The 18,998-nt window shown below is 42.7% G+C and overlaps 1 protein-coding gene across 9 annotated transcripts in view; it reads right to left on the bottom strand.

Annotated features, from left to right (window-relative positions):
• TLE1 (TLE family member 1, transcriptional corepressor) overlaps nt 1-18,998 on the bottom strand; it is a 133,398-nt gene that overhangs the window by 75,651 nt on the left and 38,749 nt on the right. For 6 of the 9 annotated variants that reach the window (XM_006145473.2, XM_006145475.2, XM_006145476.2 and 3 more), the window contains one exon: nt 520-724. In XM_006145473.2, coding sequence (XP_006145535.1) covers nt 520-724 — 205 coding nt within the window. The remainder of the gene's footprint in view (nt 1-519; nt 725-18,998) is intronic. The other 3 variants (XM_006145474.2, XM_006145477.2, XM_006145480.2) reach the window with 1 other exon arrangement.

The raw sequence follows: 18,998 nt of genomic DNA, 5'->3' as shown, positions 1-18,998 counted from the left end.
CAAAGCCTATTTTTTTTATTTCTTGACAGAATAAATTACTTTTCTTCAAAAAATTAGTCAAGTGCAATTTTGCCCAATATTTAATGCATACTAGAATTAAAGCCTATGAAACTAAGTAGTAACAGATGCAATTATCAAACCTTTCATTTGAACACATTCACTTTCAAATTTAACTTCTTATTTCGCCCCATTTAACAACATTACTTTCTTTGAAAATTACCCAATTAAGCAGTTAACAGTTTTCCATAATATGGTACAGGCCACTGGCATTAAGTAGGCAGTTGCCAGGATGTCAAGATGCCTGCAACCTAACGAGATCGAGAAATCTAGAGATGCCCACGACAAGCCCTGCACACTTCCAGGGAGAACTGTGTTTCAGTGGCAAGCTTTGCGGCAGTTCCTCTGATCTCATTGTTTGCTCTCTGTATAGGGTGGGGCTTTCCTTAGCGATGCACACAATTCTGCAGCACTGAATGAGTATGAGGACAAAGTCCTAATCTGGCTTGCCCGGCCTCTCACCTCTGTGGTGCTCTGCATCGTGGTGCTTCTTGTCATCTTTTATTGCCAAGTGAGACTGCCCACTCAGAGCACTCGACAGCGCAAGAAGGCCGGCACTGCCCCCAAGAGGTGGGATCCCAGGAGGCTGAAGTCCCGAAGGGTGAGGCGTGAGGGGTACCGGGGGTCCATGGCCATGAGAGAGATGCTGAGCTTGCAACTGCTGCTGCTGTTGGTGGTAGTGAGGAGGAGGGGGAGGAAGAGGAAAGGGGGAGGGGCCAGAAGAAGAGAGGAAGTTGGGAGGAGGGGAGGGTGGTGGTGGTGGAGGCAGCATCCAGAAGTGACATGAGAGGATAGAGGAAACAGGGCATGAGGTGCAACATAGACATGAAGGGGAAAGAGACACAGAGGGAGGAAAAGGGGGAAAAAATGTGATTAGTACTTTCATTTCATCCAGTGCTTTCGCCCACTCCGTTACCTCTCCCACCTCCCCAAATATAATCTTCAAATCTCCAACATCTCATTTCCTGGTATAGCTCAAGCCCTGAGGGTGGAGCTGTTTACTAAATCAGTCCAACCCGTGTGAGCTAGCTCTAGGAATGAAAACTGGTATCTTGCTGAAACTAAGATGCCACTGATTTGACGACCCATCCTGATTTTAGTGAGTAAGAACATGGGAAGGTGAGCCAGTCCATGGCATGGTGGCTAAGGCAGCTAGATCCCACAAGGCTGACTGCATGCACAAGTCCTAAACCTGGTAGCCTAAAAAACACACTGGATGTGTTTTGGGCACATACCCAAAATCCCAAAAGGAGGGAAAAATGAAAGGGAAGGGGTTGGGATGTGACCATCCCCCGTGGGAGGTTGCTTTCTGCCTTTCTCTCCCTCTCTCTTCAGTGAGCACAAGAGCCCTCTGGCAAATTTTAAAAAAAAAAAAAAAAAGAATAGGGACCAACAGTAGGAATAATGGCTATGTTGCTGGACTCCCACGCTGTAGACCATGGTTCAAGTCCCAGACCTGGTGGCTTAAACTCACACCAGGTATGTGTGCATGTGTGCCCAAGATCCTGAGAGGAGAATGGAGGAGAAGGGATTGCAGTGTGGCCATTCCCCCTGGGGGGTGATTTCTCACTTTCTGTCTCTCTCTGTCTTTCTGGGGAGCACATGTGCCCTAAAATCTCTCAAAATTAAATAAATAAATAAATAAAAATAAAATAAAAATAAGAGGAGAAAAATTGCAGGAGGTGATATGATTACAATAAAGTAACCACATCCTCAACCAGTTACCAGTTATCAGGTGACTAACATTTTATCCCTATGTTCTTGGGCTAATCACAATGGCACAAGACAAAAACAAAATGAGGGTTCATGGAAAACACATGTTACAAAAAAAAACTGCATGGATTTCATTATTTTTTTATAAACAAAATAAACTTTTACTTTAATTCCACTTTTTCATGGATCTTTTGATATGTATGTCTCGTATTATTATTTTTTAAAGAGATTTTTGCTATAGGGCATGTGCGTTCACCAGAGACAGAAAGTGAGAAATCACCCTCCAGGGAACTCCACATTCCCTCCTCCTCCATTCCTCTTGGGACCTTGGGCATGTGTGCACGTGCACGTGTACACACACACACACACACACACACACACACAAACGCCTGGCATAAGTGTTAAGCTGCTGGGCCCAGGATTTGAACCGCAGTCAACTATGTGGGAGTGCAATGACATAACTATTACACCATCTGCTGGTCCCTCCTTGTATTAACTTTAATGAACAGAATTCAGAAAGGAAGAACTAACTAGCGCTGGGGTGTATGTTGTGTGTCCTTATTTTATCAAGTCCTCTATGAACTCTGAGTAAGTATTGATGCTCCCATTTCCAGAAGGAACCAAGGCTCAAGATACTGAGTAAATTACTGAGGTTCTCCCACTAGGCAGGAAGGGGCTGCAGCTTCGCAGGAAGACCCTCAAAGCTGCTCCCTCTCTTCCACACTGCTACTGAGTGAGGGGTTCTCAGGGAGCCTGGTGAGAAATAGCTAGAAGAAACCTGAGGGACAAGACTGTATCTTTTCCTTTCTCCTAGCCCACTCCTCAAACTCACCCCATGCCATGCTACAGATGAAAACAGAGCCAGAGAGGTTCGGAGACCTGACTAGGAAAGCACTTCTCTCTGGTCAGGTGGGGTTTGGACCACAGTGGCCGGAGTCTCTGTTCCCAAACGCTGCTTCCGCTACCTCACTTTGCCTCTCTCCCTGCACTCCTTCCAGAGGTTAAAAATCTGTTCACATGGAACCATATCACTGTTCTTGTACATTTAAGAGCATGTTGTGTGAAATGAAAAAGTAGTCAAGAAATGGCCCCCGCACCATAAATCAGGCCGCATTTCGGCTGTCAAACATAAAAGTTGGTTTTGATGAGGCAGTAAAAACGATTAAAGCCCAATTTCTAAGGTGTAATGTTAGAAAAGTCTTAAGATTCTGATTTGTGCTCACTTCCTTGGGACTAAAATGACTCGCTTTATTTATTGCCCTCTTGCGTGCATGGAATACATGAAATCCTCATCACAGAAGATCTTCCGAGATTTCCACCCAGACCGCTGTTTTTAATTGAATCCTAAACATGCATCCCACCCGCAAGTAAGAGAAAACAGCATTTAAACACCAGAACCCAATGCTGACTGTAATACCACAGTAAATTTTCAAACACTCCTATCATATTGTAAAGAAATGTTTAGGAGCTATTCTTTTCCAACTTTTATTTCTTCTAGAAAGAAAACAGTTCTTAGAGGGAAAGTAGAGAAGAGGGTGGGGTCAGGGCGGGCAACGTTCATTGTATTCTTGAAAAGTATTTATAAACTACTCATCTACCATTTGCAATCATAATAACAATTTCTGTACACATAAAATCAACTTCCTGTCATCCCCAAGACACTAATTCTTGCTCTGTCACCTTTTAAGAGCTCAGCAATAGTGAGACATAAAACTGAAGAAGCTGGCAGCGGCATCACGGTCCACTAGGCATGCTCATTAGCACTTAATTAGGAACTAGACACCTGCCAGAAGAAATGTGCTCAGAGAAGGATGAGGAACAGGTCTGCCCCCCAGCAATTACTATCATTACAGAGAGGCAGAGCTATGTCCGGCTTTTGGGGGGGAAGGGGGTGCAGTGATGCATACACAAGCAAGTGCAGCAGGGTAATTAGGCGCGACACTGAGTCAGAGGCAGTGAGGGCAACTAAGCAGAGGGGAAGGAATTTAACTACCACCCTCTCACCCTCCCCTGCATCCCACTCTCCAAAAAAAAAACCCAGGATGGAGTCACCAGGAGACAGCTTCAGAGGTGGGATCTGAAGTCGGAGCAAACACACGCATGGGTAATATAAATAAGGGTACACAAGAGGAGGTAGACATGCTCTTCTCTCCCCCCCAAAATTCAAGTTAGCTTTCAGAAAGATGAACTGGAAAGCAGGCTCTGATGTATTTTAGGAAAGAAGAGCTAGCTTGGGTAATAACGGGGCTTGGCCACAGCCGGGAAGTAGACCTATGTGGTTAAGCTCAACAGTTAAGCTGATAGCTACCAACGGGGACGTCCAACAGACTAACTGGCCACGGGTAACTCCCACTCCCACCCTGCTCTGGCTTTTCAGGACCCAATAAGAAACAGCTCACTGTCTGTTTTGGAGGTTAGGGTTCTTCCGCTCTTAGTGCAGCCATCCTGAAAGTTCCTTTCTTTTCATTTTTCCCCTATCAAATACAATCCTTTCAAACTGGCAGAAGTACTAAGTAGCAACTGGATCAATCCCAACTGTTGATGGTGCTGTTGCTTCTAGGAAACGTGGAAACATTCCCTCACATCCTACTTCTTGATCCCACTCCTCCGTGAGTATCTTCATATCCTTTGTGGCCTGAGATCAAAACCCATCAGATATAGGGAGGATAGGTATTATGGTTCCCCTTTTGGGGAATGGGACTGCCTCAAAGCTAAGAATCTTGCTATGGGGCTTAAAGCCAGACGAGGTCTACACACCCTTTGCTACCTAGAATAACACTGCTCCTGTAACTCCAGCAGCCCAGTCACGCTCCCAAGCACAAGGAAGGAAGAGGGCAACTGCTTCCCCACTGACGACTCCATGTTTCTCTCCCTGACCAACTAACAAGAGCACCTAAGACCATATAAACAGAGACAGACCCACCTTCACTGTCTGGCCTTAAGGACAGAGTCAGACAAAGGGTGGTTCTTAGATCTCTTAAGTCCCATGTCTGTTGTCCCACTCCTCATCGCCTATACGTACATCTGAAAAAGGAGGATCTTACTTGCCTCCAGCTCCCTTAAGGGAAGCATCAAGCCTAAGGAATGGCTCTAGCTTTACTAGGAAGTAGATGTTTAATGTTATAGGCTCATTTCTAAGGTAAGTATTTTCTTTTATTTTAAGAATTATCTATTTAATTTATTATTGCTTTCCAATTTGCTAAGGGGCATGCACACTCACCAGAGAGACAGAGAGAGTAAGAGGGAAAGTGAAAGCAAGCTGCCACATCCGGGATTCAAACTGCGGCTAGCCATGTGGGAGTCCAGCATCTTAACCACCACACCACCTGGCAACCCCTCTAAGATAAAATGTTATTTAAATGAATAGAGGGCCCCTATCTATTATAGAAAAGTAAACTGTTAACTCCAAAAGGGTAGCCCACACCTGCCCCAATATGTTTCTGAAAAAGTATGTACTCTCAACAAGGCTTACCTGTCATTGTCACAGGCATGAATGCTACTTAAGAGCATACTTTAGGACGAAAGTGATATTGACATTGCTATACAGCCAAAACCCCAACAGCTCTGCCAATAATGAGAATTTACATGCACCTCTCATCTAAAGACCCAAAATTGCACCTATAATTTAGGTAAACTACAAGATGCTTTCAACATGATGGTAAGGGGAGAAAAACTAGACTTTCTAGCCAGTCATTAGTTGATAATAAGAAAACTTTTAAAAAAGTTAATGTTCATAAATTTATATAGCACAAAACACACAGACAAAATAGTTTGTACAAGTTATTAGAAAAGGCTTTTGTTTTTTTTGGGGTGAGGTCTTTGCTATAGAGCGCATGCGCTTGCCAGAAAGACAGAGAGACAGAAAGTGAGAAATCACCCCCTGGAGGGATGGCCACGCTGCAATCCCTTATCCTCCATTCTCCTCTTGAGATCTTGGGCATGCACGCACACGTGCCCGGCGTGAGTTTAAGCTACCTGATCCAGGATTCAACCCGTGGTCGGCTACATGGGAGTTCAGCGACATAGCCATTACGCTAACTGCTGGTCCCTAGAAAAGGCATTTTTGATGAACAATAGTGATTTTAACAATATTGCCGGCTTCTCAGGATGGTCCATCTAGACCAGCGGTTCACAAACAATGACGATATCCCTTCCCATCCCTGCCCAGGGAGGACATCTGGCAATGTCTACGCTGTCACGTTTTGAAAGAGTGAACAAAGTGCTACTGGCACCTACAGGGTAGAGGCCATGGATGCTGTTAAACATCCTACAGGGGCCAGACAGTGGCCCAGAGGTAAAATGCAATGTTTTGCATATCAGTGCCATGGGAAGGTTCAGGTTCAAGTCTGAGGACACTTGGCACGGATCTACCCATGAGCCTAAGCTGGCTGAAGGCTGGGAATGGATCATGGCATCAAGTCCTTGTTAGAGGTGCTGTCTTATTCACAGATAAATAAATGCATTTTTAAAAAAACCTATGATGCACAGGACAGTCCTCATCCCAGCGAATTACCAAGCCCAAAATGGTAACAGAATCAAGTCTGAGAAATTTCACTCTCAATCTAAAGCTGGAATTCTGTCCCATTACATCAGAATTCACATTCTTGTATGTAGACTGAGTTGCCAAATTGTTGTTTAAAAATAAAAAATCTTCAACATTCAAATATTCACTGTCCCTTCATCACCATCCGAGTACCTTGTCACAACTCAAAAGATGAACATCTGCTTTCTAAAGCTGATTCTACTAACAATTTCAGAATAAAACAAACAAAAAGCACATCAAAAAAAGTCCATATTTTGCCGTACGATTTGGAAAAGAGCAGCTATCCTGGGAACTTCTACGTATTGGTGTTCTGGTGTGTCAAAGGAAATGATGGAAAGGTTTAGGTCTGGGGACAGAAAGATAAATGCACTTGCTCTAACCGAAATAACTTCAACAGGCTGAGAAAGAGACGAGTAAAGCAAACACCAAACCCTGAGTTAATGATACTGAAAACCCACCAGGAATAAAGTAACCTCATCCATGTCAAACAACAGCCAGGCATTTAGAATTCACATTTCACTTAGTGCAGCCTGGGCCAATTAGGAGACTATAATGAAGTTGACTTTAGTGTTTATATCAGAGCTTTAATGTAATGGCGTAGAGGCTTCTACGTTTTGGTTTCTAAAACACAGGTGTGGCACGTGGTTTATCTCCACAGAGCTACCTGTGCAGCTGGGAAGGATGCCCATATAAAAATGAAGGCAGATGCCCACCCCTTCCTCACCAGATTCCAAGCTCCATCCTACCTACCATGGAACTGACTAATTTTTGAAATTCAACCTACCTTATAACCCCAGGAAAAACTATGCCACAAAAATCACAATCTAACTCAACCAGAACTAAAACCGTGCCCCCAAGTGGCATCTCTAATGCTCAGAGTGACAGTAAGTGGCATTTATAGCAGCTAGTATTTAAACACTTTTAGAAGGGGACAAAAAAGAAAAAAAAAGTGTAAACCAGCATTTGTTGACAGTTCTTTCCAAATCACTCTTCCTTGATTTCTGCTATTCCCCTGTTCTTTAAAACAGTTCTTATTTAAAAAAACAGAAGAAAAAAGAAAATTGGTATGTATGCTATGTAAACAAGTGAGAAAGGGCTGTCTGGTTGCAGAAACATCAAGGACACTGCTATAGTTGTTGTCTGAAAACCTCCCATTATGTGCACGGCCTTTCTGTACAGAAGAGCAAAGGGTGATAAAACAGGTAGAAAACTGTTTACTGGAGCCAAGAATTCTCTAGCCACTTGAAGACAGTAACAAAAATAAAATAATTCCCTGAAAGGACCCATTTCAATGCAATAGTGCATAAGAATGGCACACAGGAGAAAGTATTTGCACGCCATACATCTGATAAAAGGAACTCAACAGCAAAAAAAAAAAGAAAGAAAGAAAAAGAAAGAAACCCAACAGCAATACACACACACAAATATTAAAAAATGGGCAAAGGACCTGAATAGACATAGGGTTGGCCCGTAGCACAATCGTTAAAGGAACCAGATCCCACATAGCTAACTATAGTTTGAGTCTCAGATCCAGTAGCTTAAAAAAACACATCAGGCCAGACCAGCAGATGGCCTAATAGTTATGACGCTGAACTCCCACATGGCCGACTGTGGTTTGAGCCCTGGACCTGGCAGCTTACAACTCATGCCAGGCATGTGTGTGTGTGTGTGTCTGTGCCCAAGTTCCAGGAGGAGAATGGAGAAGGGATTGCACGGTGGCCATCCTCCTGCGGGGATGATTTCTCGCTCTCTGTCTCTCAGGCGAGCACATGCACCCTATAACAAAAATCTCTCTAAAAAACAAAAAGAAGAGCAAAAACAAAACAAAACAAACCCCAAACACATCAGGTACTGTGCATGTGTGTCCAAAATCCTGACGGGACAGAAAAATGGAGGAAAAGAGGTTGCAGTGTGACCATGCCCCATAGGAATCTCTCCCATATTCTGCTGAGTGCATAGGCCCTCTGACCAAGGGAAAAAAGACATATAACTGGCCACTAGATAAATGAAAATATGTTCAGCATCACTAATCATCAAGGAAATACAATTAAAACCACAATGGGCTATGAACACATATGTGTGATGGCCATTATCAGAAAGTCAAGAGAGAACATGTGTTGGCGAGAGTATGGAGAAGAGGGAACCCTAGAACACTGTTGCTAGGAATAGAAATTGGTATAGCCATTCTGAAAAACAGTATGGAGGTTCCTCAAAAAGTTATGAGACCAGCAGATGGTGTAATAGTTATGTCGCTGGACTCTCACGTAGTCAACCACAGTTTGAGTCCTAGACCCGGCGGTTTGCACTCATGCCAGGCGTGTGTGTGCACACATGCCCAAAATCCCGGGAGGAGAAAGGACTGCGGCATGGCCATCCCCCTTAGGGGTGATATATTTCTCTCTCTGTCTCTCCAGTGAGCACAGGAGCCCTATAGCAAAAAATCTGTCTTAAAAAAAAAAAAAAATGTTGTAAGAGAGATCATAAGATCTAGCAAACCCACTGATGGGCAAATAACCAAAGGGAAGAAATTCAGTATGTCAAAGAGATGTCTGCATTCCCATGCTCACTGCAGTACTATTCACAATAGCCAAGTAATGAAAATAACCAAAACGTCTGTCAATGGCATTCCAGCTGTGAGGACACATAGGTAGCACCACTGCTTGGGAGGTTAGAAGTCTTATGAGTTTGGTTCCCGGGTCCACCTACACACAGCAGACACAGTTGCACATACCTATCTAATCGGAACGCTGGGAAAAGATGACTATGACGCAGTGATACCTTTCCAAAATAAGTACCTCAAATCAGCCCTGCAGTCTAATGGTTAAATCCCACAAGGCCGACTATGGTTCAAATTCAGCCCCAGAAGCTTGAAAAACATACCAGGCACATGTTATGTGGGTACTAAAATACCTACAGGATGGAGAAGTGGAAGAGAAAGGACTGCAGCATAACCGTACTTCATGGAAGGGTCCTTTCTACCTCTCACTCTAGCAAGCACATGTGTTCTCTGGCAATTGTAATACACACACACACACACACACACACACACACACACACGTGTATATATGCATATATATGTGCATGTATTTTGTCTCTGTTTTTACCACTCCCCAAAAGTAGATGGTTTAGGAAAAAAAAAAAAAAAGTCTGTGAATGAGTGGATAAATAAAATGTGGTATATGACACAGTGGAATACTACTCAGTCTTAAAAAAAGAAGGAAATCCTATCATTTGTGACAAAAGGGACGAACCTAAAGGATATTTTCTTAGCTTAAAAAACAAAAAACAGATTCAGAAAGACAAATACTACATGCCGAATCTAAAAGAGCCGAACTGAAAAAAGCAAGAAGTAGAATGCTGATTGTCAAGGGATGGGTAGGTATGTGGGAAGATGTTGGTCAAAAGGTAGTTTGGGTTATACAGGATGCATATGTTTGGAGAACTAATGTACCACATACCTGAAATTCACGGAGACATCTTACTGATTCTCACTAACGTTTAGTGTTGGCTCTATAGTCAGGTGATTACGGCAGCTGGATCCCACATGACTCACTATGTGGTTCCTAACCTAGCTCTGGCAGCTTGAAAAATATGCCAGGAACATATGTGTGCATGCCACAAATCCTGGCAGAGTAGAGAAATGGGGCAGAAGGGACTGCAGCATGACCATGCCCTGTTGGCAGGTGCTTCTCCATTCCCTCTCTGCCTCTCTCTGGCAAGTGTGTGCCCCTGGCAAATTTTTTTTTTTTAAAGAGTATTCTCACTGAACACACACACACACACACACACACACACACACACACACGCAGCAGTAACCATATGAGATGATGGAGATGTTAACTAGTTTGTGATCATGTCACAATGTACATACATGAAAAAAATCTAGTTGTATACCTTAAATATATACAACTTCTCTTTATCACCGATAGTAACAATAAAGCTGAAAAAATAAAGAGAAAATGACATAATCGAGGCAAAACTGATGTCATATATATGCAGGCAGGCACCAGTATGAAGAGTCTACACCTCTAAGGATTTGAACTAACTTTTATTCTTTGTACATTTCAGCAAGCCAATTCAGCCTGCATGACCACTGCCCTGCTCATACTACTTTCCTGTATGACTGCTACCACGAAGAACAAGAGCTCTAGAACTTAAACATCAGAGTCAGGATAAGATTTGTCTGTTTAGTGTTTTTGTTTGGCCAGAGGGTACATGCATGTGGCAGACAAAGGCAGAGACAGAGAGAGGGAGAGAGCAGAAAGCACCCCCATGGGGAACGGTTATGCTGCAATCCCTTCTCCATCTCACTCTGCTTTCAGGATTTGGGCCATGCCTGTACATTTGTCCAGTGTGTTTCTCAAGCCACCAGGTCCAGAACTCAAACAACGTGGTCAGCCATCTGGGACCCAGCTGCCCTAACCACCATGCCATGGCGTGGCCCAAGAATAAGTTTTCAGCCGTGTTTAGGTACCTCCATTTCAAAAGCCTCATGAGGAATCTGGATGAAAGATGGTGAACATCATTTGCCACCAGGGAAATGCAAATGAAAACCACAAGGAGAGACCACTTCATATACACTAACTAGGATGGCCAGACTCTAACGATGGACCGTAACAAGTGCTGGAAAAGATGTAGAGAAACTGAAGTCCTCACTTACTCTTGTGGAGATATAAAATGGCATAGTCACTCTAGAAAATAGCCTAACAGGTGCTCAAAGAGTTAAATTTACAGTAACCATATGAACCAGAAACTCCACTCCTGGGTGTAGACATAAGAAAAAACGTGTCCACAGAAACGCTTCTATGCAAATGTCCATGGTGACATCATTCATAATAGCCAGTACGAGGAAACAACCTACTGGGTTGCTGGGAAAATCAGGAGGCATTTTTATATAGAAAAACATATAAAAACATGTCATGACTTTCCCAACAACCTAATAAATGCCCATCCACTTATGAATGGATAAACAAATTTGACAGATCAATGCAGTAGAATATATTATTCATCAATAAAAAGGACTGAAGTACTAGAAAACCTGAAAACATTATGCTAACAAGCCAGATGCAAAAAGCTACAGGTTGGGAACCAGCAGTTAGCGTAATGGCTATGTCGCTGGACTCCCACGTAGTCGACCGCGGTTAGCGGCCCAGACCCAGGGGCTTAAATCTCACACCGGGCGCGTGTGCGTGCGTGCCCAAGATCCTGAGAGGAGAATGGAGGAGAAGGGATTGCGGCGTGGCCATCCCCTCTGGGGGGTGATTTCTCGCTTTCTGTCTCTATGTCTCTCTCTGTCTGTCTGGTGAGCGCACGCACCCTATAGCAAAAACCTCTCAAAAAAAAAAAAAAAAAAAGTTACAGGTTATATGATTCCATTTACATTAAGAAATGCCCAGAACTGGCAAGCCCCCTAAGATATTGGAGAACGCTGACTGGTATTTGCTAAGGAAGGAAAAAGAATACTTGTGGACATAGGATTTTTTTTTTCTTTAAATTCTTTTTAATTTCTAGAAAGAATTTTAAAATAGGGCATGTGTGCTCACCGGGGAGAAAAATCATCCCGCAGGGGATGTGGCCATGACACAAGCCCTTTTCTTCCATTCTCCTTTCAGGATTTTGGGCATACGTGCACATGCACACCTGGAGTGAGTTTAAGCTGCCGGGTCCAGGACTCAAACTGCGATCAACTGTGTGGGAGGCCAATGACATACCATTATGCCATCTGCTTGTACTGACATAGGATTTCTTTATGGGGTGATAGAAATGTTCTACACTATAGTAGTGAGGAGTAGGCGCACAACTTTGTGAATAAAATCTTGTACACTACATGTTTTTAAAGGAAGTCTATGATAGTGTGTAAATTATATACTGCTACTGGGCATGTGTGTGTGCATGCCCGGACTGCAGTGTGGCCATGCCCAAATGGGGGAATGTTTCTCCCTCCCTCTCTCTCTGAAGAGCACATGTGCCCTCTGACTATTAAAAACAATTAAATTATATCAATGAAAAGACATAAAATATGGGGATGGCAGGTGGCATGGTAGTCGAACTGCTGGACTTCCACATGACGAATCATGGTTCAAGTCCCGGACCTGGAAGTTTGCTTTCTTGTTTTCCCTCTATCTCTGGTTGAATTAAAAAAAATAGTATCAATAAATAAAATTAAATAAATAATTATTTTTAAAAAATTTTTTAAAAAGGCAAGAAACAACAAAAATACCCAACATAGGTATAACTCTTAAAGCACGGTATTTTTTTAAGAGATTTTTGATAGGGCATGTGCACTCGCCAGAAAGACAGAGCCAGACAGAGAGAAAGAAAGCGAGAAATCACCCCCACCCCCCACACCAGGGAACAGCCACGCCGCAATCCCTTCTCCTCCGTTCTCCTCTTGGGATCTTGGGCATGGCACACAACATGCCTGGTGTGAGTTTAAGGCACTGGGTCAGGGATTTGAACCACAGTCGACTACATGGGAGTCCAGTGACATAGCCATTACGTCAATTGCTGGTCACCTAAGACAAGGTATTACTCTGGAGCTTTCTTCTCCCTCTGAAAATAAGAGGAAAAATACACACTACCATTGTTCTAAGAAGTCAAGTAAAAATCGTATTAAAAAAATGAAAAAATTAAAAAGTAAATACCTCAGCTGGGACCAGCAGATGGCATAATGGTTACGTCACTGGACTCCCACTTAATTGACCACCATTCGTCTTAGACCAGGTGGCTTAAACTCACACCGGGCATATGTGCGTTTGTGCCCAAGATCCCGTGAGGAGAATGGAGAAGTGATTGTGGTATGGCCATCCCCACCCCACCCCCGGGGGTGATTTCTCGCTTTCTGTCGCTCTGTCTCTTTCTGTCTTTCTGGTGAGTGTATGTACGTGCCCTGTAGCAAAAACCTCTCTTCAAAAATCAAAAAACAAAACTCGGCCATGTTCCTTAACTACAAAAGCACAGGGGCTATAGAGAAGAACTCAGATAAGAGGCTAAACGCTGCTTTCGTCAGACACCTAGCCGTACTCTCTGTAAGAACCTCACTTAACCCAAAGGAGAAATAGGATGCATAAAAGACTTCCTTGCAATACTGCTCCTTCCTTTTGGAAATGTAATGAAGGGGTGAGGCTATGGGAAGCTAAGTGGAAGGTATGTCACTAAGTACGAGTTAGTAGAGCTAGAAGATCCTTGTCTCTTGCAGCTATTTAGTCTTCTCTCTGAAGCAGGATACATATTATTCTCGAGAGAGAATTTGTTTTATAAAGAAACTTACAGCTGGGTTATTGATGGGCTTTTCAGGGATTAACTGCATACTCATAAGAATAAGAGGCTAACCTCATCCTCTTAAACTTCACACACTACAATCCCATAGATAGCTGACAGCTATAGCCAAAGGAGAAAAATAATCCAACATTTTGCTAATCCTTAAACCAATCATCTCATGCAACAGTGGAGAGCCCTTTAGGTCTACAACTCAATCTCTTAGGGACAGAGGGCTCCTTCTGACCAACACATCAGGAGTCTATTCACAGCCACCTCCTACACAAATACACACAAACATCACAAAATACTCTAGACTTCTGTCATTTCAGAATAAATTATTTTAAAGTATAGAGAATTGTAAATCTGGCTATGAAGGAGGAACATACAAACATAATAATTGTAGCCTCAGACCTGAGCCCCACAGGCCATGACAGAAGTTATACACATGGAAATTAAGTCAGACTATATCCAAATAAGTGAGAATGAAAAACAAGGGCCTATAGTAACCCCCAATTTTTTGAGTTCCTAAAGTTCATAGGCCTTGCTATGGGAAACTGTTCAATTTTTTTATATATATAATCAGTACTCAGTCCACTTTATCAGCAATCTGGCATTTTATGAATGGAAAGGACGAGCCCCATTGGCCATCTCGCCATCTCTCACTCTCTCTCTCCTTCTAACATTATCACAATGATCCCCCCTGAAACTTTAGTGTCAGCAAAGGCATTATCTGCCTTCTTCAAGTCGAGTAAGGAAGCCACTGATGCACTGTTCTCACACTTTTGGTCTTGACTCTGTTACCATCATTGAACTTGGAAAACTGTTCAGTTTTTAGTTTTTGTTCATCAAAAGTCAAATGGGCAGCACTTTTTCACTACTGTGTCCTTATTAAAAGTCACTCGCATGCAACAACTTAATGGGGAGAGCAGAGACTCTGGCTGGGTCTAATCTCAGACTGCCAGGTCCATGTAACCACCAGAATAGACAAAAGAGGTCATTCAGAGCAACTATCCTGACTGTGGTTTAGCCAACTGGACCCACAGTTCTGCTACAGGCACCAACAGACATCAGGCAAACTCAGGTTCAGGGAATAGGGACCACACACTAAGTTAGGTGAAGGCTGTCAATTAAGGTCTTACCCATAAAAGCTGTGCTGTGAAGGTAGATGGTATTATCCATCTACAGATAACAAGGCTAATTGAGGGTAACTAATTTGACGAGGTCACAAAGCTAGTAAATGGCAGCTAAGTGTCCTAGCCAAGACCATCTGATCATGCTTTGGCCAAAATAACACAATGCTAATGCTCTTATATAGATACCGATCCTGGGGCAGGCCCTGTAGCCTAGTGGTTAAGGGAGCCAGGTCCCACACAGCCAACTGCAGTTCAAACCCAGGCCTCGGTGGTTCAAAAAACACACTGGTCAGGGCCAGCAGGTGGCACAGTGGCTGAGGTGCTGGGCTCCTATGTAGCTGATCCTGGCAGTTTGAAACTCACACTAGATACATATGCATGCATGCCCCAAATCCCAAGAAGAGGATGGAGGAGGAGGGATTGGAGCATAGTCACCCCTCTCCCCCACTCCCCCAGGGTGGTGGTGGTTTTTTGCTCTCTGTCTCTTTGTCAAGAGAACATGCCCTACAGCAAAAAAAAAAAAAAAAGTCTCTCACAGAAAACAAGCCAAAACAAAAACTGCTGGTCATTTGTACATACATGCCTCAAATCCTGACAGAGTGGAGATGAAAAAGGGACTGTGACATTACTGTGCCCCATGGGGAAGTGCCTTCTCCCTTTCTCTTTGTCTCACTGTGTCTCTCTGGCAAGTTCACACACCCTTTGGTAATTTTTTAAAAAGGAAAGAAAAAGAACTGCACTCAGCTTCCTTTTTTAAAAAACAAACTTTTCACTCAAACAACCATCAGGGCAGAGGTACACAGTGGTAGTGCAATGCTGTATGAGGCTGACTCACATCTGGGGGCTGCCCTGAACAGGCTGGGTGAGAGCCATGACGCATGCTGACTGAGGCTGAGGGTGGAGCTCAGTGTGAAGACCCTGTTGAGGGTGTCTATATCTGCCTCTGCCTCTCTCTCTGACTCATGGAAGAAACAAACTTCAAAAAAAATAAATAACTATCTTTCTTCAGGAGGTGGGGAAAAATTGACTGATAAGCATTAAGGGAACTTGCCGGGGTGATGGAAACCACCTGCCTCTTGTGCAGTGTGGGTTACCAGGTGTACACAGGTGTCAAGCTGTACTTTAAAATTTGTGCATTCATGGAAATTTATGCTACTACATCAACTGCAACAAACAAATCCAGGTATGGATTCCTAGGGAGAAAGGAATTAATAATTTGTGATATAAGCCTGATTAAAAGAGAAAACTAATTATTTAGAATCCCAAACCCAAATAATATCAACTATTTAGTATCTATCAGAGAAGGTAGAAGAGAGCTTTTAGTTCTGAACTCCCAAGTAATTAGTGGGGGCTGGTCTTGAAGAGTCTTGATCAATTTTCTCTGAGGTAGTATTACTCATTCCACAAATAATATGTTAAGACATTTAATAACCAACTTTGTTTTGATAATTTAATTTCTAATTTTCACCAGAGAGGGGAGAGAGAGAGAAAAGAGACAGAAAGTGAGAAATCACCCCCCCCCCGGGGTAGGATGCCACACCACAATCCCTTCTCCTCCATTCCCTTCTTGAGATTTTGGGAACACACGCACACTACTCATTCCACAAATAATATGTTAAGACATTTAATAACCAACTTTGTTTTGATAATTTAATTTCTAATTTTCACCAGAGAGGGGAGAGAGAGAGAAAAGAGACAGAAAGTGAGAAATCACCCCCCCCCCGGGGTAGGATGCCACACCACAATCCCTTCTCCTCCATTCCCTTCTTGAGATTTTGGGAACATACGCACACGTGCCTGGCAAGATTTTCAAGACCCTGGGTCTGTGTTTCGAACTGGAGTCAACCACGTGGGAATCTAGCTGCTAGCCACCATGCCACCTGCTGGCCCCTTAATTCCAAATTTTAAAAAAAGGAAACCTCCAAGGAATGTTGCCTGAAGTATGAAGACAATCCTCAAGCCTCAAATGAGTAAGTTCCCTTTCCGCAATACAACTTGTTCTCTAACACCTGAGTGCGCTTGTGTATTAAACTAAATAAGCCCTATGCCTATTACCGTTTCTGCATTATTAATTACCTCCTTTTTATGGTTACAAGAGCACAACATGTCTCACGGCAAAAAGAGTTTTTAAAGAAGCAAAATTCATAAAGTTAAGGTTGTAGTTTTTCTGCCAATTATCAAATCTGCTATCAGTCAAAACTGTTTTCAAAAAATTCAAACAAAAATATTTTAATAGTTTCTCCAAATATCAAGTATTTAAGAAGCTATCTTCCTTAAATCCTAGTACTCTGTGTAAATTGAAGACAGATGCTATGCTGGAAAAGAATTAAAATTCAGTATTTTCTATAGAATATAAGAATTAAGATTTTTATGCTGGTGAGAAATAGGCACCACTAAGTCACTGAACAAGGACAGAAAAAATATAACCTCTTTCTTCCTCCTAAGAGTACCCACAGGCCCGGGACACACGATGAGCTTACCCAGAAGCTTGGTGTCCTTGAGAAGATTTAACTTTTTCCAGGTTTGCTAAAGAGAAATATCTTTAGTCCTGTCAAGCAAGCAGTAAGCTCCTTGATTGTACCTTAAAGGGAATGAGAATGTTTCGGCTCATTTGCATTTTAAAGGGTACTCTTTCATGATCTTTCACACTTGTAATAGATGTCTAAACCGTTAAATTACTATTTCTTTTCTTAGCCTGAAAGTCGATGCAGACTAAGAGCGTGGCCTCTCCCATTGTTCTTCACCCTAAGTCGGTCCCTGAACAATACTGACAGCTGCTATCAAACCAGGCTGCATTTACTCTGCGCAGCTGCTGCTTGTAGGAACAGACAGTCTCCCGGTACCTCCTCCCCTCCAGGGAGACAGGTTGACACACTGCATGTTCAATGAAGGGGTGCAAAGGTCCACTGAATTGTCAACCCAATTTTATGCTACTTCGATTTTCCAGGACGCACACAATTCCTTTCAAGCAAAAATCAAGCATATGCCAGAGCATGAAACTTATGGTGCAGGGTAATTATTGATCATTACAAACTTTAAAAGAGCCTCTGACATAAATTAATATACTGATCCAAAAATTACAATGATAAAAACTGCACATGCCAGTGTACTGAGGACAAGCAATGGGCATAAGCCTTGTGTCAGGGCCAATTCGCTGATTTGGGTTATTGCTACTCACTATCAGAGCTAATCTGCCTTTATAATCTCAACAACATTCTCCCGGAACTAAAGCCATTCATAAAAACAGTGACTTCACCTGCCCTTCTAAAGCAACCTGCTATTTTTATTTTCTGATTCAGCACAAAATGGGTATTGCCTATGAACATCTGCTTAGCACAGTTTCCTCCTCTCTAAAGTGCAGGTCCAAGGAAGGAGATTCATGGGGCTGGACAGTGCCTTTGACGCTATCAACCTAAGAGTTTTGCCATCTACAAATTCTATGTAAAAACTGAGAGCCTATCAGAAAACAAACATGTTCCACTAAGTTTAACTGGGTACTCGAGGACTGCTTTGCATATGTTTTCCTTTAATCAAAACAGGCTTTTCCACCTCATTCATTTGGGTTAAAAAATTCTGTGCTCGAGCTACAAGTACAATTCACTATTAGTCTTTGCTAATCAAACACGGTACATGCAAAAGTACCAGTGAATATTTGATTTGATCTCTGAAATAAAGCAATTCATTACACAAGAAAAGGGTACAGAAGGCAGCAGACAAATGCAGATGTAATTGTGTTTTTTGCTGAATGTGATTAGAGAGCCCACTAAGTAACAGTCAAAAATGTGATACGGAAGGGGGAGCAAGGCAGAGCCTGGATCTGGGGGGGGGAAGGGGAGGAAGAATTGTTTATGCAGAGCTAAGCTGTCAAGTGTAATAAAGCAGCTTGAATAAAATTTAAGCTGAAAATCCACTGAAGCTCCCCATTTCAGGGAGGAAAAAGCTATTAAAAGGAAATGAAGGTCACCCTCCCAGTTTATTTCACCTAATTGACTGCCAATAGCTTACCACAGGCAACCCAACTGCAGATCTGCAATTGAGAAACTGATGAAAGGAGAGTTTTCAAGCTGAGGCTCATTCTTTAATCCTCCTTGGCTCTTATGTTTTTTCTCCATCTCCAGTTGGGATGTAATTTTAAGCCCTGATGGATTAACTGGTTCCATTGTCTGTGGCGTCATTGGACTATGGCACTCTTAATCCGTACAGCAGCATGTCTAATTATCATTACAAAGTGTCTGAGGGAACTATAAAGACCAGCAGGGCATCTTCTCACAAGCAATTAACATAAATTGATA

This window comes from Tupaia chinensis, unplaced genomic scaffold (genome assembly GCF_000334495.1).
Source record: "Tupaia chinensis unplaced genomic scaffold, TupChi_1.0 Scaffold000147_1, whole genome shotgun sequence".
In the NCBI taxonomy this organism is placed as follows: Eukaryota; Metazoa; Chordata; class Mammalia; order Scandentia; family Tupaiidae; genus Tupaia; species Tupaia belangeri.
The sequence above is the reverse complement of the archived record's forward strand: the minus strand, read 5'-3'. Positions and strand labels throughout refer to the sequence as shown.